Here is a 25,913-nt window from a genome sequence, read left to right as displayed (position 1 = left end):
ATGTTGGACCTGGTTCAGTAACACTATCATCTTTTCTTGGTCCTCTTGTGAGGGAACACGTTCCGGTTACTCTTAGTGATTGGAGACAACTTGATCCAGTGACAAGAGACACAATGTGGGAGGAAATTCAGGTATATTTGCATATTACGTTTTGTTAATAACTATATATGAAATTGTAAACATGTTTGACCTCTGCAAATTATGTTGCAGGGGAGGTTTAACGTGCATGAAGAGTGGCAGAAAGCTGTTATTATAAAGCAGTTGGGAAGTTTGTGGAGGGCTGGGAAGTCAAGGCTAGTGACAGAAGTACGAGCTGCAAAGACTGCTGCTGAGAGAATAGCTTTAAAACCCAGCAACATCCCATCCATTCAAGTATGGAACTCTTGGGTTAGGAGCAAGTGTAGCACAAATTTCAAGGTTAGTTAGCCATCTTTAAATAAGACACTGTCTTGTTTACATGTAATATTGTCTTATAGATTTAAACTGATTCAGATTTATATTGTAGGTAATAAGTGACAAGTACAGAGAGCTGAGAAGAAATCAGATTCCTCACACCACCAGTCGCAAAGGAATGCTTCGATTAGCTCATGATATGGTAAAATAGTTACTCAAACATCTATATTATTAATTACTTTGAAATAAAATGGTACTAACATATGTCTGTATTTTATATAGAAAAAAAAAGAGTAATGACCCAAGGAAGGTAACGAGGAGTAAGATATGGATTGCAGGACACACTCATGGTGATGGTAGACCTGTGAAGCCTCAATTTGCTGAGACTATTGTAAGAATTCTTGAACTTGAGATATTGTGTACAATTAATGGATTATGATCATTGAGTTAACATCTGGACATATATCTGTATCAGGAACAAATACGGTCACTTGATAGTCAAATGGACTCCACATCAGCTTCTGAAAATATCAGGGAAGATGCTGTGAGCAAGGTTTTGGGAAAAGACAAACCTGGCCGAGTAATGGGGTTTGGCAGAGGGATTACAGCTACTAAGTTAGAGTTTCTGCATTCTAGAGACGCAAAGATTGCTGATATGGAAAGTGAGATTAGACAGTTAAAAGGAATGGTCAACGAGTTAGCTGCGAAGAAGGTAATTATGTATTTTCATATGTCAGTTGTTTAACTAGTATTATGACATTTACTAATTCACTTTCCTTCTTTCAGAAAAGTAATGGTGATCCTGAAACATCTGCGAGTAGTGGGTATTTGAAAGGAGTGAGAGTAGAAATACTGGACTGGTTTGAGTCAACAGATGTTGTTGTTGGTGTTGGAGAATTCTACACTGCTGAACCGATGTACAAAATTGGTCGTGTACCAATTGGTCCCAATGCAGTGGCCATTGTTGTCAAGTCTGCAGTAAACCCAGAAGCTTCTCTTTGGAGGCCTACAGTAGATATGTCATCTCTTCAGCAAGCTGTGGGATGCAAAATAGCTTGGCCAATAGACAAAGTCATTTTAGACAGGGCTCCAAACTCTTCTGTCGATGTATCCAGGGTAAGTCATTTGTAATTTTGGTTTGTAAATCTTGGTTTGTAGTTCCTTTCCATATCTCTAATCATTAGCTTTTTACATTTTAGCAAACCGATGAAGATGATATTCGAAGATGCAAAATATTTGATTGGACTAATGAAGAGGAGGAGGTTATTGGTGAAGGAATCATGTGCTCAACTAATTCAAAAGAGATGGTTAACAATATACCTCTAGGTCCGAATGCTGTTAGTATTGAAGTTGTGAAGGTGTATAAAAATGATGCATATTTGTGGAGGCCAACCGCTGATAAGTTCTTGATTGGTGATGCAATTAACGAGAAAATTGCATGGCCAGTTCTGAAGGTTGAAATCATGTCTGCAGATGCAACACCTACAAAAACAGCTGAGCTAAAAGGATCTGAGCCAAAAGCAGTGGTATGCGATTTATTTGAAGTTTCTTTATTTGTTTGTCTGTTGTATTGATGTTGGTACTTGATTCTATTGTATTGATGTTGGTACTTGATTCTATTTTCTGGTTTGAATTGTAGAGTCCAGGCAGCAATAGTTCTACCAAAAGTGCAAAGAGTAAGTGTTTTCTGTTAGACTGCAACAACTCTGGACGAAAGGTAGCTGAAGGAAGAGTATCTTCAACGGATCCGAACGATGTGTGCCACTTTGTACCCCTAGGTCCAAATGCAAGCAAGGTTTGGGTTGAAGTGGCTAAGATTGGTACTGCAAAGGTCTGGAGACCAACTTCAGAGATTGAATACATTTCTGATGCGATAGGTTCAACTGTGGCATGACCAAATGACAAAATATTGTTCATTTGAAACTTAAGATTGTGTAATAGTCTTATATGCTGGTCCGGTTTGATTGCTCCGGTTATGGTTTACGTTTAATTAAAACTTGTTGTATTTTGTATTTTGTGTAATAGTCTGATACTTATGTTATATTATGTGATATTAGCACTAATATGTGGTATTTAAAATTTTCAATTTTGAAATTAAAAGATATAAGAAGTAATATGATAATAAATTACTGAAATTATTTCAAAATTTCTATACCCTAATCCCTAAATTGATTTTATTCAAAATTTCTATACCCTAATCCCTAAATTGATTTTATTCAAGATTTCTATACCCTAATCCCTAAATTATTTACAATTAATTACCTGAAATTATTTAAAAATACATATACCCTAATCCCTAAATGATTTTAAAATAAACCAATACTCTAAGTCTAAAATTAATTAATTTTCGAATTATATGAAATTATACCATAAAAGCTAAACCATATTCTATACCCTAAAGTGGTAGACTCTTAAACCCTAAACCATGCTAACTTTATACCTAAAATTAATTATTGGATTATATGAATTGATACTCTAAGTGTTTGATTAAACATAAACCATACTAAAAACTTCTTTGTACATATTACAACTAAGTGTTTGACTTAATACTATACCCTAAAGTGCTATACCCTAAAGTGTTTAAGTAGACTATATACCCTAAAGTAGGATACAAACAAGTGTTTGTATTATTTAATTTGAAATATGAATACAAAATATAAGAAATAATTTTTGAATATTTTTAAACTGATTTTTATAAATTTTCAAAAAAAATTTGGATTATATACGTAATTTTAATACCATAAACCTATTTTAAAACTAAAAAAAATGGAATAAACAGATTGGCCAATGAATAAATTATACGCAGATCGCAGACGTGGCCTTTACTTCACCGTTGGATATGTCTCTCCACCTTTGCATCTCTAATCTGAGCCGTCCTTTACTGATGAATGCGTTTAACCGGGAAAAGGTGAATTTCCGAAAAAATTTAGATTGAGATGAAAAATTTAGCTCTACCACAATCTTTGGCGCCGACAAAAAAAAGAACACAATCTCTACCACAATCTTTCGCAACACAATCTCTCGATATCTCGATCTCTCCTTATCCCTAATACAATCTCTAACACAATTCTTCTTAACATGATAACACATTCTTCGTAACACCATCTCTTATCAGACGAACTGAAATATCTCGATCTCAGTCGTTTTCATATGGACAAGGCATGGGTTTTCCTGCCAAGGTTTGATCTTCTTAACACAATCTCTCAATCTTATACTTGTATTTCCCAATTTATCTTGTTAGGCTAACTTCTATTTCCCGATTTACCATGTAGGAATACTCTTGGGTACTCAGAAGGAGTGACTAATTTCGTGAATTCATCAGCAAGAAGATTAGGTAATCTGTCTGAAATGCTATGCCCCTGTAGAGATTGCCGCAATTTAAGCCATCAGTTATTTAGAGAAGATTTTTGAGCATCTAGTGATTAGGGGTATGGATATGAAGTATAAGAGTTCTTGTTGGAGTATTCATGGTGAGAAAAGAGATTGTACGGAAGATATTGCTCCTGGATCTGAAACTGAGGCTTTTGATTTGTTGAAGACAGCATTTTGTATAGGTGAAGGTAATCCGAATGACAATGGGGAACCAAATGTGGAGGATGAAGCTCTAGAAGAAACTGAATTCAGGACGAAGTTAAGAGAAGCTGAAACTCCATTGTACTCTACTTGTGTGAAATACACAAAGGTGGCAGCAATCATGGGACTCTACAGAATCAAAGTTAAGAGTGGTTTGTCTGAGAACTACTTTGATCAGCTGTTGGTTTTAATTCAAGATATGCTACCTGAAGACAATGTGCTTCCGAAGAGTACAGACGCAATCAAAAAGTTTCTGAAGGTCTTTGGTTTTGGGTACGAGAATATTCATGCTTGTAGGAATGATTGCATATTATATAGGAAGGAGTTTGAAAAGCTAGAAAGCTGTCCAAGGTGCAAAGTTTCAAGATGGGAGAAAAATAAGCACAGTAATGAGATGAAGATAGGGATTCCAGCAAAGATCCTTAGATATTTTCCAATCAAGGACAGATTTAGGAGGATGTTTAGATCAAAAAGGATGGCTGAGCATTTGTGTTGGCATTCAACAAATGCAACTGAAGATGGTACAATGCGACATCCTGTTGATTCTATATCTTGGGCACAAGTGAATGACAGATGGCCTGACTTTGCTGCCGAACCAAGGAACCTTAGACTTGGACTTTGTACAGACGGGATGAACCCTTTCTCTATGCAAAACACCAATCACAGCACATGGCCAGTATTGTTGGTCAACTATAACACGCCTCCAACAATGTGTATGCAGGCTGAGAATATAATGTTAACTTTGTTGATCCCTGGTCCATCAGCTCCTGGTAATAACATAGATGTCTACTTAGCACCTTTGATTGAAGATTTACAAGATTTGTGGTCTGAGGGTATTGAAGTGTATGACTCATTTGCGAAGGAGAACTTCACACTTAGAGCCATACTACTTTGGAGTATCAGTGACTATCCAGCCTTGGGAGTATTGTCTGGAAGTAAAGTCAAGGGGAAACAAGCTTGCATCGTCTGTGGAAAGGATACTCCTTCTATGTGGCTTAACTTTAGCCGTAAGTATGTATACATGGGAAATAGAAAGAGACTACCGCCTGGCCAGTCCTACAGATTTAAAAAAGGGTGGTTTGACAACACTGTTGAAGTTGGGAGAGCTAATAGGATACAAACAGGCGATGAAATTTATGAGACAGTAAAGACGTTTAGGAATGATTTTGGAAGACCTCTAGACAAGGAAAAAAAAAAGAACAGATTTGGAAGATGATGAGCTGGTTGAAGAAGATGAGTGTGAAGAATCAAATGATCTATGGCGGTGGAAGAAGAGATCAATATTCTTTGAACTACCTTACTGGAAGGTAAAGTAACTTAACTAAACAATATTCTCAGTTTCTTGTATACGTATATGCCTAACAGTTTATTGTTTAATGTCTTAGGAATTGCCTGTGCGTCACAATATTGATATGATGCACGTAGAAAAAAATGTCTCGGATGCTATATTGTCTATCTTGATGCAAACTGCCAAGTCGAAAGATGGTTTGAAAGCAAGAAAAGACTTAGAAGATATTGGAATCAGAAAGCACTTGCACGCAGAGGTTAGGGGAAAGAAAACATACTTACCTCCAGCAGCCTATTGGTTATCCAAGAAAGAGAAGGCTATTTTTTGCCAAAGGTTATCTAATTTTAGAGGTCCTGATGGTTATTGTGGTAATATTGCTAACAGTGTTTCAGTTAACCCTCCTAATATAGGAAGTTTGAAGTCGCATGATCATCATGTGCTAGTACAAAACTTGTTACCAGCTGCGTTAAGAGGTTTGTTACGTAGAGGACCTAGGATTGCTATTACCAGATTATGCAATTACTTTAACAGATTGTGCCAGCGTATCATTGACCCGGAGAAACTCATAACAATGGAGTCTGAGTTTGTGGAAACAATGTGTCGATTGGAGCGGTTCTTCCCTCCATCCTTGTTTGATATCATGTTCCACCTTCCAATACATCTATCAAAAGAGGCACGTTTAGGAGGACCAGTCCACTTCCGCTGGATGTATCCCTTCGAAAGGTTTGATGTACTCAATTGCTTTACTATATGAAATTCATGCAATAATGTTAGTCTAATATGCATATATGTTGACTGAATTGTAGGTACATGAAAAAATTAAAGGCTTATGTTAAGAATCATGCAAAGCCAGAAGCATGTATGGCTAAGGGATATTTATCTGAAGAATGCATTGCATTTTGTTTAGAGTTCCTTCAAGATTCAGTACCAGTTCAAGAAAGAGTGAATCGTAATGAAGATATTGAGGATGATAGGATGGTGCTTCAAGGTCGACCTCTACAGAAGGGTAAACAGGTCACCCTTTCTGATAAAGATAGAGACAATGCACATCGCTATGTGCTAATGAACATGGCTTGTATGGAACCGTATGTTGGGTAAGAGGATATCCTTTTAGTTTCAGCTCTATTTAAAATTTGTATTTCATTTTCATAGTTGTTGTTTACTGTAAACTCAGGATGCATTTGGAAGAATTACAAGCTACTGATGCTCGATGTGAGAAAAATGAAACTTTGTTGTGGAAAAACCATACAGAGCAGTTTGCACAATGGGTTAAAACAAAGGTTGTCATCTTCACTCTTCTTGATTACCATTTCAGTAAATGTACGGATTGGTTAGTTCATGTTCATGTTCAGATTTTTAGATTACTGATTGCTCTGAAATTGGTGGTTTTTTCCTGGATCAGATTCATTCAGATGCAACTGAAGGACATTCCAAGGAGATAAAGTGGTTAGCATTTGGACCTAGAAATGTTGCGCAAGCACATAAAGGGTTCATCGTCAATGGGCAGAGATTTCACACAGATGCAGTTAAGCGGAAGACACAAAACAGTGGAGTCACTTATGAAGCATTTAGCATGTGTAGATCAAGTGCACGAGATACAAGACAGGTAGCTGATATGCTTACATATTATGGAGTGATAAAGGAGATTCTACTTATGGACTACCATATGTTCAAAGTACCTCTGTTTAGATGCAATTGGGCCAACTCAGGGAATGGTGTGAAAGAAGAAGATGGCTTCACTCTTGTGAACCTTCATATGAACCAAGCAGCATATTTGAAAGATCCATTCATTCTACCTTCTCAAGCGAAACAGGTATTCTACTCTAGGGAAGATGATTCTTCAAATTGGTATGTTGTTATGAGAGCACCACCTAGAGGCTATCATGAGTTGGAAACAGAGGAGGATTTAGGTTCTGCACCTTTACCTGTACCAGAAGTTGAAGATCTCGATGGTGAATATTCTGATGATGATAGTGTTTATGTTAGGGATGATTATGAAGGGTTATTAGTGGTTGATTGATAGAATAAACATGGAAATGTTGATGATTTTTGGTTTTGGTTGCTGATGATTTTGGATTTGTAAACGTGGAAATGATTAATGAATGGTATTTTTTGTTATGAAATTCTTATCACCAAAATAATTTGCAATTTAATAAAACCAAAATTAATTTTTATTATTAAAAATAATTATTTAAATCTAAATTCGGGTCATTATAAATTAATTTAATAACAGAAAAATATATGCTATCTTTGTCAAACAATTCAGATAGGTACAACCAAATCATAACAATTAATACATGCTATTATAAAAATTAATAATAGCAGCGTCATAAACGCTATTGGCATTTACTTAAATATAGCATTCGACAAGTCCGCTATCTAAAGTGCCAGACCTACGATGACGGGCGCTGTCAGAGCGCTTAAGGAAACACTATGTTATACGATTCATAGCGGTTAACGACCGCTAATAATACCCACATTTCTTGTAGTGTCTACATGTGGCAAACAATCTTCCCAAGTTCGAATGTTCTTTTTAGTGATCGATCTTAAAAGAGCTGACAGAGTTCTATTCACAACCTCGGTCTGACCGTCGGTTCGGGGGTGACATGTGGTAGAAAAACACAACTTAGTTCCTAACTTAGCCCACAAAGTTTTCCAAAAATAGCTAAGGAACTTGGTGTCTCTATCCGAAACGATAGTCCTAGGGACCCTATGCAAACGAACTACCTCTCTAAAGAACATGTCGGCCACGTTAGAAGCATCATCGGTTTTATGGCACGGAATAAAATGAGCCATCTTAGAAAATCTATCAACGACCACAAAGACCGAATCTCGACCTCGTCTAGTCCTAGGCCAGCCCAATACAAAGTCCATCGAGATATATGACCATGGCTCACTCGGAATGGTAAGGGCATGTACATACCTGGGCCTTGGCATCGGGACTTAGCCATTTTGCATACGGTGCATCGACCACAGATCCGTTCAACATCCCGTTTCAAGTGCGGCCAATAGAAATAGTCTTGGACCACGCTTAACGTCTTGGCCACTCCAAAATGCCCCATCAGTCCACCACCATGAGCCTCCCTGACAAGTAAATCACGCAAAGGCAGATTAGGTATGCATAATCGGTTATTATAAAACAAATACCGTCACTTTGGAAGTATTTGCCATTGGCAAATTTTGAGCTGGCCTGATAAACTTCCTGAAAGTTTGGGTCTGTTGGGTAAGCCTCCTTAATCATTTCATATCCAAGGACCTTGGCGTCTAGGGTTGAGATCAAGGCATATCTTTGGGACAACGCGTCGGCCACCACATTTTCCTTGCCTTGCTTGTACTGGATCACGTACGGGAATGTCTTGATGAACTCGACCCATCTGGCGTGACGCTTGTTAAGCTTTTGTTTCCCTTTGAGGTACTTTAGGGACTGATGGTCGGTGTGGATCACAAACTCTTTAGGCCATAGGTAGTGCTACCACGTTTGCAAGGCCCATACCAAAGCGTATAGCTCCTTGTCATAGGTCGGGTAGTTCAGTGTCGTGCCTCCGAGCTTTTCACTGAAGTAAGCTATAGGCCGCTTCTCCTGCATAAGAACCGCTCCAATTCCCACACCTGATGCATCACACTCAATCTCAAATGTTTTAAGAAAGTTAGGCAGAGAGAGAAGAGGTGAGTGGGTTAGCTTGTGCTTAAAATTCTGTAATGCGTCCTCCTGAGCTTGCTCCCACTTGAGCCCTACGTCCTTCATAATGATTTCGGTAAGAGGTGCAGCGATGGTGCTGAAATCACGGACAAACCGTCGGTAAAACCCTGCGAGACCGTAAAAGCTTGGACCTCCCCAACCAATTTCGGACTTGGCCATTCCTTGATTGCCTTGATCTTCTCCTCGTCCACCTGTATTCGCTGGGAACTAACAACAAAACCTAGGAAGACCACGTTATCTGTACAAAATGAGCACTTTTTAAAATTGCCAAACAAACGCTCCTTCCTGAGGACTTCTAGCACCAGTTTTAAATGTTCCACATGTTCATCAAGGTTCTTGCTATAAATGAGAATGTCTGATGGGCTTGCGGGCCTAGGGTTGGTTTTTAACAAGCCCGTTGGTCCTCCAAAAGTTTTAAATTTATAAAACCCTAGTGTCTGCAAGTGCACAGATGTACGTTGTAGGACTTAGGGTGTCGATCTGATGTGGTCTGCGATGAGGGTATCAAGTTTTACCCAAAATGAAATCAATAGCCGCAAGTGCACAGCTGATCGATTGTAGTACTTAGAGATCGAATCCACAGGGAAGGAGGATCTTTCCTGCAAATGCCTTCGAAAGAAATATAAAGTAAGGAAGTCTAGAACCAAGCGATTTTTTTGAGCATTTTGGTGGTGTCTTTAAAACATAAAAACTAATCTTAATGAGAAAATACGGGAATTGAAATGACCTAATAACTAAACTTAACGAAAACGACTAAAAACGAGAAAAACGGCTAAACCGAATTGCTTAAATAAAAACCGATTGAGAGGATGAAAATACTAGAGTAAAACTTGAATGAAAATCGGTGTAAATCTATAGAAAAGGAGGCGCTAGGTTTCAAGGAAGTTTTTTCAGGGGTATGAACGATTCAAAACATTGCTAGAGAGTAAATTTGATAAGATCTTAGCTTAAACTTTTCGAACTAGAGTCACGGACGTAGGAATACGCCACTGTCGTGATCATAGACAACTATCTCTCTCAACCCTGTCCAGTAGGTTTCCACTCTGGCCCTGGAAGAGAAGAGATGCATTATGTTTAAGACTCGTCAGCATTCACAAATCGCCCATAGGTAGGTTTCCACTCCTATGTTTGTTGTGCTCTCCCAAACTAGATCTGACACCGGATGAACACTTTCGTGTCCCCAAGCATCTGGATTAGATTGTAGTTCATGACGCTACTCTCATGTAGTAATAGTAAATTCAGAAGAAAAAATTCTAAGATTCGGCTTCAATAGCTCATGGAATCCTCATCGAACATATGTACCCCCATCGATAATCCCTTAGACCCAACAATAAAACTATTCAGACATGATGAACGAAATAAAAAACATAGTATTAAAAAGTAGAACAGAAATCGAAACTAAAAAAGAAAGAACAAGGGTTCAAGAGACAAATCTCTCTCTTCCTAAAACCTAGAGTATAAAGCAATAAGAAAACAAGATGGTGTAAAAGGTGATGATACGAATTAGGGTTCCTAAAACATGTATTTATAGTGCTCAAGACATCTCTGGGCGTCACTTAGGGTTTCTCCAAATGAGAGAATCATTTTGGGCTTCAGAAATGGGCCTTCGGGTTCGGAGTTGGCTGGCCGCGGTCGGTATGTGCGTGACCGCGGGGAATGGGTGGTTGGCCGCTGTCGGGAAGCCTCTGACCGTGGTGAAATGGCTGCTGGCCGCGGGTGGAAGTGCTTGCCGGCTGGTTTACGAGACATCTTGCTCTTCGCGTATCTTTTGATTTAACCGTTGGATTGCCAAGCTGTAAAGTGTGCTGGAAAGCTGATACTTTCATCTTTAAGATCTCCAAATTTGAGTTGGATCAGACGGTGAGAAGGCCTTCAATCGGGGGTGAACTTCTGACGGGTTGACTCTGAGCTAAAAATCTGGTATTCTATCCATTTTGTTAAGCTTTTCCCTAAGTTTCCTGAAAACAGTCTTGGAACTACAACTACTAGAAAAATGTAATAAAAATACTTGAAAACAATAAAAAACATAGAAAAAGTATTTCAAAACGATCCATAAAAATGGTCAAAATACGGTGTTATCAACTCCCCCAGACTTAAACCTTCGTTTGTCTTCAAACAAAGCAAAAGTCTGAATTAGTTAAGTGAAAACAAAAATAGGGAATGCACAAATCTCAGAGACATGAACTTCTGAACTAGGACCAAAGATCGTGCATCAATTCACAAATTAGTCTAGAAAATTCTCACCAAAACACAAAAGCTACTAGTCCACTTTTTCCGTCATGCAAAACTTAAGTAATCTAAATCTTGATTCTAGTCAACTAGCTCTCTACATTCATTAAGTGTAATAGTGAATTATCACCAAAGACATCATCCAGGGTAGACGGCGTTTGACATTAAAAAGCTGTTTAAGTGGTGGAGTTAAAGTGTTTCGGGTTACCTGATGAATCTGGAGGATGCAAGATAATATGCAAAACCGCAAGAGGGATAAGGACCTGTTGATGACCGCAATTTTCAGTCATTTTTTCTTGCCCAATGTTGTTGCATAATCCTTCCTCCTTTGTCGTGAACAGCTATTCCCTCAGACTTAGATTCTTTCCGGGAATCAGAAAATGATCTCCAAAACTCCATAAAATCAATCTCCAGTTGCCTTGGGACTTAAAATTCGACCTCTCTAGACTCTCTAAGGCTTATAACTCCTTTCTTTTCCTATTTTCAGATTTTTTTTTTTTGAAAGGGTATGCCTTATAAGGAAAGAGACTAGAGGACGAGATTGTACCAAAATTTGAGATTTTTCTAAGGCAAACTGAGCTTTCTCATGTGTTGAATCCTTCTGTGAAGTTTTCCGGCAAATCGCAGGTCTCTGTCTTTGGTGACTGAAAACTGCGTCGTTCTTCTTTCTCTCTAACATTTTTAGACATATCTGCATATAAGACAATAGAAAACAAGAGTGCATGTGGTTTGAAAGAGGATTGGTTAAGGTGGGGAACTAGCTAAAGATGAACAAGCCATTTAGGATCAATAGAGAGTAGTAAAAAGGGTAAAGGAGTCCTGAATGTATGATTCGTTTCTCTGGTCTAATGCTTTAATGAGAGAATTAAGTCCAAGTTAAGTCCAAAATAAAACAGAGCTAGTGTATTCCTTCATCTAAATCGAAATTATTCAAATTCCTCTAGGGTACTTCGTTTCAAATATGCTTAGCTACCGCCTAGTGTAGTCCTAAATCATGAATGAGCATGTCACTAGGAACAGTCTAAAAGCACACAGTCAACTATCATTGATTCATGTTCACCATTCCCTTTAAAATCCTAAACTAAACCTAATCTAGTATTCACAAGAAATGCAATGCAGGATGAATTGTTAAAAAAACATCTAAAGCATATCGACTCAAACTAAAGACTCTTAAACTCATAGATGGCGATTTAGACTTCTACGGGTTACTCTAATCGATGTATGATGGCATTTCCAATTAGCTTCCGGGCGATTTATCTTCATCTGTTTCAGGGAATCTGCATTGAACTGGAATAAACATATGTATGATTAACCAACTGTCGTCACCTTAATCAACTAATCTCTTAGATCTAGCAATTAACTCTCGCTCTCATGCTAAACTTAAGATCATGCAATGGACATTGAATTCGTCTGCTCACATCTTCTCTATAGGTAGCTCTCGACTCCTATAGAATCCCCATCTCCATCGCTTAACCCTAGAAAAACAGAGTTTGGTGGCTCAAAATCTCATTACAGGAGAACACACCCGTTTAGGGCTGCTAAACAATGTATTTATAGGCCCTAAGGTCTTCTAGGTCTCATTTAGGGCTTCTCTGAAGAGAAATGGCAAAGTGGGCTTTGATGTTGGGACTTGTGGCTAGTCCTAAGGTCCACCAAGGGTGAGAGTCTTCCAGGGCAGGTAATACATGTGTTTCCCGCGGGTGAGAGTCTTCCGTGACTGGTGAGCTGGGTCAACTTGTTCTCCATGTATCTTTGGATTGCACCGTTAGATCTTTGTGATGTAAAGTACTATGGAAAGCTGGTTGTCTCCTCTTGATTGTCTCCAAATGTGAGCTGGATTGGACGGTGAGAAAGTCTTCATTTGAGGCTGAACTTCTGACGGTCTGACTCTGAGCTAAAAATGTGGATTTCTTCCATTTTGCCATCATATTCCCTAAATTTCCTGAAAAAAGCCTTGAAACTACAAATACATGAAAATCATAATAAAAGTTCCTAAAACTAAGTAAAACCTTTGAAAAAACATTTGAAATCAATGGTGAAAAGTGATCAAAATCAGGTGTTATCAACTTCTCCAGACTTAAGACTTTGTTTGTCCTCAAACAAAACAAGATCAAATCTGGAAAAATATAATTCAACAAAAATGAGAGGGAACCCAAAAATATCAGAAACCATACTTCTAGACCTTAATTATGGACAATGCATCAATCAGATCAAGTCTAGAAAATTCTCACCAAAATACAAACATAACTAGTCCGATAATCCGTCATGCGAAAATCCACACACTTAGAACTTACTTCCAGTCAACTAGCTCTTAAAATTCATTAAAGGTTTCAGTGGTTATCATCAAAAGGATATTAAATAAGGCATTCAAGGTTAGGTATCAAAAAGGCTTTTTAATGGTAAGGCTGATGTGTTTAGGGTTATCTTTTTTCTGGAGAGACAGAACATTATGCAAAACAGCAAGAGAAGATGGAACTGTAAATGCCCCCACAGTTTCAGTCACATTCTTTTTGCTTCAAGATTTCTGATCTCCTTTCTTCAGGTTCTCCTTATAGTTCCCCAGACTTGGATTTTTGTCCAGGTTGTAAATCCATAACTCTTTAAGTGAATACCTATTGCCTTAGCTCAAGTAATTTCACCTTCTAAGACTCTTTTAGGCTTTTAGTTTCCTCTCTTTTCTTTCTTTTTCTCTTTTTTTCGTTTTTTTTTGGGAAAGGGGAAACTGTCTTTTGACTTGGAGTCTTAGGGAGCACGAAAATTACCTTTGAGAATGAGCTTTTCTGAGGCATCATAAGATTTCTGGCACACTCCCTTCTGGTCTCTTTCAGTCTTTCTCTTGAGTGATTGAAAACTATGTTGTTCCTCCCTCTCCGGCGTTTTTGCACATATTTGTCGATATAAACTTAAGAGAGAATGCATGAAGTTTGAACATGAAGGTTTGGGTTAAGGGTGTGGTACCAGCTAAAGATGAACTGGCCATCTAGGACAACATAGAGTGGTAACAATAAGGTAAAGATGTCCTAGATGTATATCATGATGCCTTTTTTGTTTTTAAACCATTGATGAGAAATTAGATGTCAAGATTAAGTCCAAATAAAATGAGCTAGTATATCCTGTCAGAAAAGATCTTCATGAATAGAAGTCCTCTGGTGGGATTTCGTAGTGTAAGTACTCTAACTACCACCTAGTCTAGTACTAAACCATGAAAGAGCTTTTATGAGTGATTGGTGTAGAACCAAACAGGTTGGTTATCATCATCGATTTTGTTATTATTCCCTCAAAATGTATTTGACCTTTGAAAACACTTTTTAAAACTCAAAAGACTTTTGAAAAGTTTTAATAAAAATTGAAAAATTTGAAAATTTTTAAAGAAAATGCAGAATGCAAGGGCTCATGCAAGAAAAGGTGGTCAGAAAGGGATGAAATTCTTCCCTAGACTTAAATCACACTGTCCCTAGTGTGAAATAAATCAGGCACGGATGAGAAATAGAGTATGTAAAGATTAAAAAGATTGGAAAAAGAAAATTTACCTGGTATTGGTGATGCTTGATCAAACTTGGATGCTAGGGATCCAAAACAGATTTGAACAAGGTGGTGGTGGAAGTGGCCAAGGATGAAATGGAGGTGGCCAAGGTGGAATGGAAGTGGCCAAGGCGGAATAGAGATGGCCAAGGTGGAATTGAGGTGGCCAAGGTGGCCGGCTGTGCTGGCCGCTAGCCGGAGCATCGCGGCCGCGGTGGGACGCGTGCCGGCCGCAGGCCAGACCTCTTTGGCCGCGGTAAAACTCCTGCTGGCCGCGGCTGAACCTCCTTTGGCCGCGGTTAGCTCCTTTTCTTCTCTCTATTTTTTTTTGTGGCATACTAAGGCCTGTCTAAAATAAAAGAAACAAAACTTTAATAGAAAAAGAAAGCTAAACAAAAACAAATAAGTACCTAAAATGGGTTGCCTCCCATCAAGCGCTTTGGTTTATAGTCCTTAGCTAGACTTTCCAAAGAAAAAGACTTAGTTCAAATAGGATCTTGTCCTAAGACAAGTCCTTTTCGAAATCCTCGTGTTCTGTCTTGCAGGTTCTTCATCACTCCAGAGTTCTTCTGGTTCAAATGCCTGGGCTATTTGCTCTCCTCTTTTGCTCTTAAGTGGTGTAGCTTCAAAGAAGATGTCCTTGTCGATGTTGGCAAAAGAAACTCACCTGTTGGGCCAATCCATGATGGCTCCAGCAGTTGCTAAGAAAGGCCATCCAAGAATAACTGGATAAGAGGAATGTCTCGGGTGCAATGCAATCTCCAGGTGCAATATAATCTTTGGTCTTCACTATGTATAGATCGACAGGTGCAATGCAATCTCCAATCCTTAGAGGAATGTCTCCGGCTATCCCTCTTGGTGTTGCACCTGAATCATCTGCTAAGCTAATCTTTGTCTTGGTACTTGAGATGTGCTTACTGCCAAGTCTCAAAACAGTTGCTTTGGACATCATGTTAATGCAAGCTCCAGAGTCACAAAGAATATTGAGGAATCTTTCACCTCTAATGTCACAAGAGATAAAAAATTGACCTTTGTCTTGAACTTTGTGCAGAGTTTGAACTGGTCTACCTTCTTGGGCGTGTGTGAAAAAGTCTTTCATCTCTTGGATTGACTCTTTGCTGTCACAAAAGAAGTGGCCTATCATGTAATCTCTACATGCTTTGGCAAACGAAATTCATTTTGGCAGGGTTTGAAGTACTTGGTTGAACTCTTCAAGTGCTTCTTTGCTGATCTTGTTTGTGTAATCACTGGCTTCTTGGGGATCTTTGAGATGGATCCTGTAAACAGGTGCATCAGGTGATGATCTAGGAAAAGATAGATACCTGGCTCTTCTGAAATATGTAGAGATGTTCTCCTTAGTCTCCTTGCTGTATCTGAAGAAGACTTGAAGGCAGCCATGCTTCCAGACGTCATCGAACCCGAGATAGAGAGGAATAGACTTCACAAACTTGTTGAATTCGATTAGTCTCTCTCTAGATATGCTCTTGGTTATTGGTTCTGAATTGTCATCAGATGAATCGTCCCTAGGGTTTGGATCTTTTACAAACAAACCATACTCTTCATCTTCTGAGAATTGGTCTTGAAGCTCATTGTCACAAGTGTAAACCATGTTGCAAGATGCATAAGTGTTGGATTCTTCCTTTTCTTTTGATGCTTGTGCAGTGATTGAGAAGACAGCTTGATCAAACAACCTAGGTCTGGTCACATAAGGTCGGTTTTCTGATGAGCAGGCTTCTGAAAGAGCTTGAAAACTCTCCCAATCTAAGGAGTCGTGCTCCACCGCGGGTGAGGAGCTCGGAGCCGCGGTGGAAGTGGTTCTGGCCGCGGGTGAGGAGCTCGCAGCCACGGTCAGCTTCCTCCGGCTATCCATGCTTGCTTCTTCAATCTCTTCTTCTCCATTGTTGTTCTCTTGCTTCCAGAGGTTGTTAGGCTTGTCTTGGGTATCCAAATCATTGATTCCAGAGTTCAGATCATACTCCTTATGATCTTTAGAAAGTTTCTCAACTTTCTCTTCTACTTCATATAAAGCATAGACAACTTTGTCTAAAGTAGCATCAAGCTCTTCTGTCTTGTTTTTAACCTTTTCTACGCCTTGCCACAGCTCCAATGTGTAGTCGTAGGTCTGGTTTTTGCTCTCATTCAGCTCCTTATCCAAGTCATTGATCTTGAAGGTTAGGGTTTGCAGCTCCCTTTCGTTTTGCCGAATGCTGAATTTGTTTTTGTCTTGTTCTTCCCTGACAGACTTTATTCTCTGATCTAACACGTCATTAGCTTTGGTTCTCTGATCCTCCAGTGTCTTCACATGCTCATAGAGTTCATCAAACCTTTTGTTGAGGCCGAAGTTCACGTCATCTATCTTCGTTCGCAGGGCAGCATCGATGAGGGCTTGGGCGGCAAGGAACTTATTCAGCATGGCTTCCAATCGATTAATCAGGATGTTAAGTCGATTGTTCTCATAGTTCTGGTGCAGAATCTGATGAGGAAGAGGATGAGATGGTTGACGGTTCACCAGGTGTGGCGAACAGGGCTCTTCTCAGTGGTGTGGAGGTCGTGAGTCTCCATGGTGGTGGTTCGGATTAGGGTTCCGAAGATGATGATCAAAATCACGACTGGAGGGTGATTCACATGCGCAGGGAGCTTCACACAGGTTGCAGGACATTCGCTCGGGGTTAGGATTTCTTCTTGGATGATCCATGCTTCAGAGGATTCTGAAACTAGGGCAAACAGAAGAGAGAATGAGCAGGAAAAGAAAAAGTTAGGGTGTTTATGAATTTGGTTTACTTCCTATGTTGCTTTGGCAGAAACCCGACATATATATAGTCGTCTGCGGCTTCAACCTCCCAGGTTTAGACCTCCAGCGCCTTCATGCCTCCCCGGCAACGGCGCCAAAAACTTGATGGGCTTGCGGGCCTAGGGTTGTTTTTTAACAAACCCGTTGGTCGTCCAAAAGTTTTAGATTTATAATACCCTAGTGTCTGCAAGTACACAGATGTACGTTGTAGGACTTAGGGTGTCGATCCACAGAGAAGATGTCTAATCTGCAAAAAACAATAAACTGTGAAGTAAGCAGACTCATAAACTGATGCATTTAGTGTACATATTTTAGTCCAAATCATGTCTCATTTGCATACATTTTAGGTCTTTAGGCATTGTTTTAGGACTTAGGAGATTGCATTAGGTCCAAGAGAGTTTTGCATGGTTTGGAGTGTTAAACAGGTGCTTTTGGAGCCTATTTGTAGTGGAGGATGTGATTCAGATGAAGAAATGGAGTTGAAATGATCAAAAATGGTGAAAAGGAGCAATTTTGGGTTTCTCGGCAAAATGCTGTACTGATGGCCAAAGATTCTCGGCCAAAATCCTTCCCGCGGATAGATCTCTCGGCCAAAATCCTTCCCGCAGTTAAGTCTCTCGGCCTAAAATCTCGAGTGCAGATATATCTCAGAAATCACGTCACCGGAAGGTCTTGCCATCCAATTCAGTCGTCGGGTTCTCATGAAAGTTTGAGATAATTGAGTCAAGAACCCCGAACAGTTCGTATCAGGGCATTTGGAGCATGGAGATGAAAGATATGGCAATCGGAAGACGAACATGTCTCGCACTCATTCCGGAGAAACCCGATACGCCTCAAAGACGTTATCACTGGGAAGCCTTCTCTTCCGATCTGGTTTACGAGGTCTTCATTGACGTTTTAGAGCACTAACTCTAGTTTCCAGACCGCTTGGAATCATTGGATTTGGAGTAGTGAGCAGAGAGTTAAGCTCACCGGAAGACACACCTGTCTCGTCGCCACTTTTAGACCGATCCGGTAAGCTCCAAAGATTGCGAGGGACGATGCACTTCCAGACCGATTCAGTCTACAGGGCCTTCATCAAGATTTGAGACATTTGAGTCCTCTTCCAGAAGGTTTGAGATCATTCAATTTGAAGCTATGAGCAAGAATATATCATTTCCGGAATGGACGCATGTCTAGAAGCCTCTTTCTGATCGTGTTAATGCATCGCAAAGATGAGCCCTCCGGGGAACCTTCCACTTCCCAAGCGCCGATAGTTTCTTCACCAAAGATCGATCTGGATGAGTTATCTTTCTCATGGAACTGGTTTAAGGTCATTTGGAGTTACGAACTGAAAGTTACACTGAACGGAAGAGAAGCTGTTCAATTCGGGTTTTAAGAGATGCGACTGTAAGCTAAGTGGTGTGTCCTACCTCGGCGTGAATGCCTCGGCATGTTATGCCGAGGAGGCATGTTTACGAAGCTTTTAGACTATACCTCGAGGTAGCACCTCGTTCATTCAACACAAAGGCTCCCTTGATCACCAAAATGATCCCAAAACGACTAAGTGTTGAAGCAGACCATGGTGTGAACCCCTCGGTGTGTTATGCCGAGGTCCTATGTTACACAAACCTCGGGTACCAAGCCCCTTGGCATGTTATGCCGAGGTCCTCATCTCTCCAACCCAGATCACAAACAAATCCTCTTCACGTTTCAAAGCTTTAACCGGATCAAAGGCCAAGTCTCATGCATGTTCTTCAAGTGTTCATAAGAGTTTCAACCCAGCACATGACCCCCTGGTGTATGGCCCTCGGTGTGAGACTTCTTCAGATGTCGAGGGGTGGCTCCAGCAACCCAGAAAGGGTGGGTCAGTACCCAGTTTGTCCTGGGCTGACCCGGCCCAATGCCTTTTATATAAATAGTTTTCAGGGACTAAAACCCTAGTTATCCATTATCTTATCCTCTAGTCTGCTTTCTTTTTGTTCTCTCTCTCCTTCTTAGTGTAAAAACGAGTTTGATCAAGAGATATCTAGCAGATTTAATCATCTTAAAGCTGTTTCTTATCTTCTCATCATCTCATCTCTGCTTCTAATTATGATTAACACCGCCTCTTGATAAGTGGTGTGTTCTTCATGATAAGTGAGTAGTCATCTTTTAAGCTTCTAGGTGTGTAGATTAGGGTGCTTAGATGATCGGTTTATGATGTTTAAGTTCTAGATTTTCATTTCCTTTCCTTAGTTAGCTGCTTTTAATGCTAGATCTTTGCACATCACTCTGATCTAGACCTTAGTCATTTCTCCACCCACAAGGTGTTTAATGAAATGTCTGAATGAGCTAAGCTAAGGGTTCAAGCGTTTTTCATCATGGGAATGATTTGTTAAATGCATGAACGACATATTAGAACTGTTTCTTAATGCTCACTAATTCATATTTCACAAATGATTATTAATTTGAAAGTGGATTAGTGTAGAGATTATTGCCTTCATGAGAGGATTAGTCTAGATTAGAATCACTGACTAGTGTAGAGATTAATGCCTTCTTAATGCTCACTGATTCATATTTCACAAATGATGATTGGTTTGAAAGTGGATTAGTGTAGAGATTAATGCCTTCATGAGAGGATTAGTCTAGATTAGAGTTCTAAGTTGAAATGTTTTGAGATCATGTGATTGCTTGTTGCTGCTTTCTGTGTAAGATTCGGTCTCTCTTAAGTAGAAACCGTTTGGTCATTATTAGACTTGATACTTTATGCTTGTTGATTGCTTGATCTTGCTTAAGGTGAATTAATCTTGATTAAGTGATTTACAAAGGGATTATTGTCATGAGAGTGAATTAATCTGCTTTTGAAGTCTAGACTAAAGAGTAACTTGCATTGCATTATTGTTCTTAGCATCATGAATTGATATCTACAGCACCCTAATCAATGATCACATCTAGAGGTTTAGCTTTCATCATCTTTATTATCATCATCATCTTGTTTAGCTTGCTTTGTTTACTTCTTTATCATTGCTTGTTTGTTTCTTGTTTATGATTTCATTTCTTACTTGTCACCAAACTCATCTTTGATCACTGGACTGAAGAACTTATCTTATAAACTAGTGCCTAACTACCACACATTTGGATTGACACCCCTTATACTACTTTGACAAGGGGATTGATAACCCCTCTTAAGAGCCCTAAAACTCTTAGTTATCAATTGGCGCCGTTGCAATATTGTGTGGGGCTAGTTAGCATTAGTTTCTGATATAGTTTTTGAGATCAAGTTTAGTTTGTTTTACTGATTCTCTTTCAAGTTCTGTCTTTGTTTTCAGGTGTATGATCACAAGAGGTCAACTTAGAAGACAAAGAGAAAGAGCTGCTCATTTGGAGAGATTGGGAATGTATCAGCAAGTTGGGAATGAGCACCAGGCTCAAGAAGCTGCTCACGGTCAAGGAGCTGGTATTGGAGCTAATGGTAACAGAAATCAGGTTCCACAAGGTCAGGTCCATCAGGGACCAGCTCAGGGTAATCAGAACCAAGACCAGCCTCAGGTTCATCAACAAGAACCCTTCCCAAACCCACCCAGGCGTCAAGAGCCTCCACTGGTCTATGTAGGAGACAGTGACCGAGCCAATACACACCACTACAGGGCCGGCATTCAAGCTCCTCCAGTTCAGAACACCAATTTTGAAGTGAAAGCCTCTATGCTCAACATGGTGCAGAACTCTAAGTTCTATGGGCTGCCAAATGAGGATCCTTTGGAGCATTTGGATCACTTTAATAGAGTTTGTGATCTCACCAAGATCAGTGGTGTCTCTGAAGACAGTTTCAAGCTCAGGTTGTTCCCATTCGGTTTAGGAGACAACGCACACCAATGGGAGAAGAACCTACCTAGCGGTTCAACACAGACTTGGAAAAAATGCAAGTTAGCATTCTTGTCTAAGTTTTTCTCCACTTCTAGAACCGCCAAGCTAAGGAACAAGATTTCAAGCTTCACTTGGCATTCTAATGAGACATTTGGAGAAGCTTGGGACAGGTTTAGGAGCTATACAACTCAGTGCCCACATCATGGCTTTTCAGAAGCCTCTCTCCTTAGCACTTTGTATAGAGGAGCAGTTCCCAAGATCAGAACTCAGCTGGACACAGCATCAAATGGGAATTTCTTGGCAAAAGAAATCAATGCAGCTATGGAACTTGTTGAGAACCTAGCCATGAGCCAAGACACTTATGGGGAAGACTATGACCGATGCTATAGAGGAGAAGGTTCTAGTAAACAACAAGAGCTGGAAAATACCCTAGATGAGTTGAAAGTTAAGTTTGCAAAGCTGGTAAAGGTCACTCAGCAACCTATACATTATGTAGCTGAAGAGAAGAGTTGCTTTGCCAATGTCAATGAGGCTGGTCTTGCTCAAGAGGAGTTACACTTCATTGGGAACCAGAATAAGTTTCAAGAGTACCCTCTTCAAGGCTTTGCTCAAAAGAATCAGTACCAAGGCAACTTCCAAAGTCAACAATCTTATCAGCCACAAGCGGTTCAGGCACAAGGGAACAGCTTCACAAACCAAGTCAGCTTTCAGCAACAAAGGCCTCCACCTCTTGGATTCGGTCAGCAACAGTTTCAGCAAGGTTATATGCCACAACAAGGTTCTGTTATTGGTATTGTTCTCCAACAGATCTTACAAGGACAACAAAAGCTGGATTCCAAGTGTATTGACCTGACTTCTAAGATGGAGACAATAAGCTCTGAACTTATGACTCTTAGAAAGAACAAAGGCATCTGCACTTCAGAAACTCAGGTCTCTCTTCCTGGTAAAGCTGTTCAAAACCCCAAAGATTATTGCAATGCCATCTACTCAAGTGATGATCACTCAGCTGCTGTTCAAGAGATTGAATACCTTCTTTATGGTCAAGTCTCTGATGGGTCCAGTCCTAATAAAGAGGAAGAGGACGCCATTATAGAAGACTTTATGAGCTTGTTACCTGATCTCAATGAGGACATTGCAAAAGAAGGTGGAGGGGCGGCCTGTTCAGTTTGTTATTTGCAGCATTGGACTGATTTTGTTGAGAAATGGAACAATGCAGAGACTGTTGAAGTAAAGGACCAGCCGGTTGCTCAAGTACAGCCCAAAGATGATGTCTCCAGCCTAGATTCACCAAATGTGAAGCCTACAACACTCCCAAAGCTGGGTAATCCAGGGAAATTTACTAGCTCTTGCACTCTTGGGAGGTTCAGAGTTGAGAATGCCTTGTGTGATTCAGGCTCAAGTGTAAATGTGATGTCTCTTAGCATGATGGAGAGACTTGGTATCAAGAACTTTAAGGAGTATCCTTCTTCCATCACTTTTGGCGATTCTTACTCAAAGAAACCTCATGGGCTGATATAGAACTATCCTTTGAAGGTTGGTGAGTGCATAGTTCCAACTGATTTCATAGTCATGAAGATGAAAAAGACAAAGGAACTTCCACTTTTGCTTGAGACTTCATTTATTAACACAACTGGTCCAAGGATTGACTTTGATACTCAAAGAGTGGTGCTTACAAAGGTGGATAAGGACGTCTCTTACCCTGTAAAGCCTCCCTTAGCCAAATTTTGTGGATCAGCTGCTCAAGATATAGAAGAGCCAAAGGTGTTTGAGATGAAATATGTGGGAAGTGTTGGAGTATTAGGAGGATATAAAACCCTTTCAGCTGTGGAGAAAGGAGAACAAGCCCACATCAACTATGGTCATAAGGATGAGAATGGAGAGCCTTTGATCAGATTAGAAAATATCTACCTCACATGGTCTCCTACACTTAGTGAGCTAAAGATGATCAACAGCAAAGGTGAAAGTTCAGCATCACAAGAAAAGAGCCTTGAAATTGAATCTCCTTCTCAAGATTTTACTGTCACTCCTTGGGAATGTGATGATGGATCCACAAAGTACAAGCTGGATTGCAATGGGAAATCAAAGTTATTTGCTGAGCTCAGGACCGGTCTCACAAAGGAACTCATTGACAAGGATTCTGATGGTATTCAAGAGCTGATACAAAAAGGTCTCAAGCTTGAGTTAAAGGGAAATGGGTCTGATGGTTCTCAAAGGGTGCAGAGCTCAGCTTTCCTGCTTCAGACAATTGAGATGCTCAAGAGCATCAATGCTCATCCTCACCCAACCTAAGAAAGTTTTTGAAAAGTCAAACTTAGTGACTTTAAACAAAGTGCTCTTGGGAGACACCCCAAGCTGGTCCTTGTATATAGATCTTTTTAATCTATTCATTAGTGTTTTCAGATCGTATTGATGGGTTTGCTAAGTGATCTCAGGTTTCAAGAAAGTGTTCTAGCTGTGTAGCTTGAAGGAACAAGTGCAGAAGAGAGTTCAAAGCAGGCGGCCTTGTGATTCAAAGGAGCAGTGAACATGGCCTCGGTGTCAAAGCCTCGGTATAGCCTATGCCGAGGTGTGTGGTATGTTAAAACCTCGGGCAGAGACCTCGCCCTAACTCATACCGAGGTCATGAGCTGATTCTTTCAGAGACTAAGTGCTGAGAGATGCCTCGGGAGAATCCAAGCCGAGGTGATCTGAGTTCATGCCAAGGTGCCCTTGCAACAAGCCCAGAAAACAGGCACCCTCGGCATCACTACCTCGGCATAGCTAAGCAGAGGGGTCCTGAACGAGCATGAACAAAAAATACCACTTGAGAGACTTGAGTCCAAGCAGAGGGTTCAAAGCACCAGCATTCTCCTCCATGTCCAATTCCTCCATTCCATCATGAACAAGTCTGGTAACTCTCCAAACTCTTTGTACATATGCATCTAGTTCTTAATTTTTCATTTTGCATTTTTCTTGCTTTTGCCTTTCACTTCTCTCTTACGCTTTTATAACACAGGGGACTGTGTTATTTAAGTGTGGGGGAGGAGTTTAGTGTTTACTAATCATGTTTTCTTTGATCTTATTTTCCACTTTGAGTCTTGAGTCTCATGTAGTTGCATCTAAATGCATATAAAAATCAGAAAATTTTCACAAAAAAATGTTCATTCTAGTTGCATTCACATTTTTTAGGATCGAGTCTAGTTGCATCATATAGGTTGCATCTTGCAGGGAATAATGATAGTTTTTCTAGAGACTACATCACTTTGAGAACTTGAACTGAATATGCTTGTGAATCTTATTATGTGCTTGCAAAGTCTGAAACGATCTGAATCTGAGAAGCAAGTTTGAATTGAACTCAACTCTAATTAAGTGAGAACCTTGAACTTGACTTGAAAATATCGTTTGGTGCATTGTTTGAATAAGCTTGTAGATACCGACATACATACTTGAGCTAGAACCATTGTTTTTACCACCCTTTTTCCTTAGCTCAAGTAGCTGAATCCACATCATGGATCAGTTCCCTCACCTTGAACCCATCCTTCTTTCAAGCCAATGTTTGTGTGTGAATTGAAAGGCCACCTTGGATCAAACTTAGCAGAAAGTGTTAGGTTTAGAGTGACAAGGGCAGGTCTCATTGAGTGCTGTGTTCCAACATCGAGGAACTGAGAGTGTTGGCGAGGAATAAGTGTGGGGGAAAAGACTTGTTGGTGAGTGGAAAAAGGTGAGATGAGTGGAAAAGAGAAAGTGGAAATAGCTAGGGGAATGAAAGAAAAAGAAATCAGTTTTGGAGTTTTGAGTTAAAGAAAGTGAGCTCTGGTGTTTTGAAAAGAAAGAGTCTAGCCTCTAAGTAAAAGGAAAAGAAAAGTAGCCAAAGAGCTCAAATGTTTTGAAAAGAAAGAAAAAGAGGCTAGAGGTTGCAAAAGAAAAAGAGCTGTGTAAAGTTTGAACTCCAAGACTTAAGAGTGAAAATGAAAAGTAAGTCCCCTAGTGAGAGGAAAATGAGTGTGAAAAGTGAGGTTCTTGAGAGAGTGAGCAAGTGAGAAAGCTTTGATTAGAGTGTGGGGTGGGATGAGTCCTTGCCCTTGTATGCATAGGTTGCTTTTACCTTTAGCATTCTGCCGAAGTTTGATCATTCATAGAGAGATCCCTTTGCTTCATTAAACCCGCTTGAACACTGATGAGATCATTTTAATCTCATAGCCTCTCCCTAGCCAAGCCAGCTTGTTAAAACATTGCATCATTTGATTCACCTGATAAAAGCTTAATGAATGTGAAAGAGTTCAGAGAGGAAAACTTGTGGAGATTCCTTGTTGAGTTGATATATATATCTGAGTATGGCTTTGCATTGCATAATTGAGCATGAACTTGAATTCTCATTGTGATCACTTCTCTCTAAAACGAAATATGAACTCCCAATGCATTCAACCTCTCTCTCTCATTTGTTCTTTTTGCTTGAGGACAAGCAAAGGATAAGTGTAGGGGAGTTGATATATTCATAAATTACATCATTTAGTGTACATATTTTAGTCCAAATCATGTCTTATTTGCATACATTTTAGGTCTTTAGGCATTTTTTTAGGACTTAAGAGATTGCATTAGGTCCAAGAGAGTTT

General features: G+C 39.8%; 1 protein-coding gene and 1 non-coding gene across 2 annotated transcripts; one reads left to right on the top strand and one right to left on the bottom strand.

Annotated features, from left to right (window-relative positions):
* Positions 1-3,823: 3,823 nt before the first annotated feature.
* On the top strand, positions 3,824-7,274 carry LOC112081492. The gene is made up of 5 exons (XM_024148250.1): positions 3,824-5,110; positions 5,352-5,977; positions 6,061-6,348; positions 6,429-6,534; positions 6,657-7,274. The coding sequence occupies exons 1-5, from the start codon at positions 3,824-3,826 to the stop codon at positions 7,272-7,274; spliced, it is 2,925 nt and encodes a 974-aa protein (XP_024004018.1).
* A 14,149-nt stretch (positions 7,275-21,423) lies between these two features.
* LOC112081720 lies at positions 21,424-21,530 on the bottom strand. The gene has a single exon (XR_002896642.1). It is a non-coding gene; the product is annotated as a small nucleolar RNA R71 (small nucleolar RNA).
* Between the last annotated feature and the right edge of the window lie 4,383 nt (positions 21,531-25,913).

The sequence above is a fragment of the Eutrema salsugineum genome, unplaced genomic scaffold (assembly GCF_000478725.1).
Source record: "Eutrema salsugineum unplaced genomic scaffold, Eutsalg1_0 scaffold_10, whole genome shotgun sequence".
NCBI lineage: Eukaryota > Viridiplantae > Streptophyta > Magnoliopsida > Brassicales > Brassicaceae > Eutrema > Eutrema salsugineum.
The sequence above is the reverse complement of the archived record's forward strand: the minus strand, read 5'-3'. Positions and strand labels throughout refer to the sequence as shown.

What these genes read in the sequence shown, in the direction of transcription:
- LOC112081492 (XM_024148250.1), top strand. Translation starts at nt 3,824, where the DNA reads ATGGATATGAAGTATAAGAGTTCTTGTTGGAGTATTCATGGTGAGAAA. An exon ending in TGGATGTATCCCTTCGAAAG is followed by an intron (nt 5,978 to 6,060) that starts GTTTGATGTACT and finishes ACTGAATTGTAG; the next exon opens with GTACATGAAAAAATTAAAGG. An exon ending in CACAATGGGTTAAAACAAAG is followed by an intron (nt 6,535 to 6,656) that starts GTTGTCATCTTC and finishes TTCCTGGATCAG; the next exon opens with ATTCATTCAGATGCAACTGA.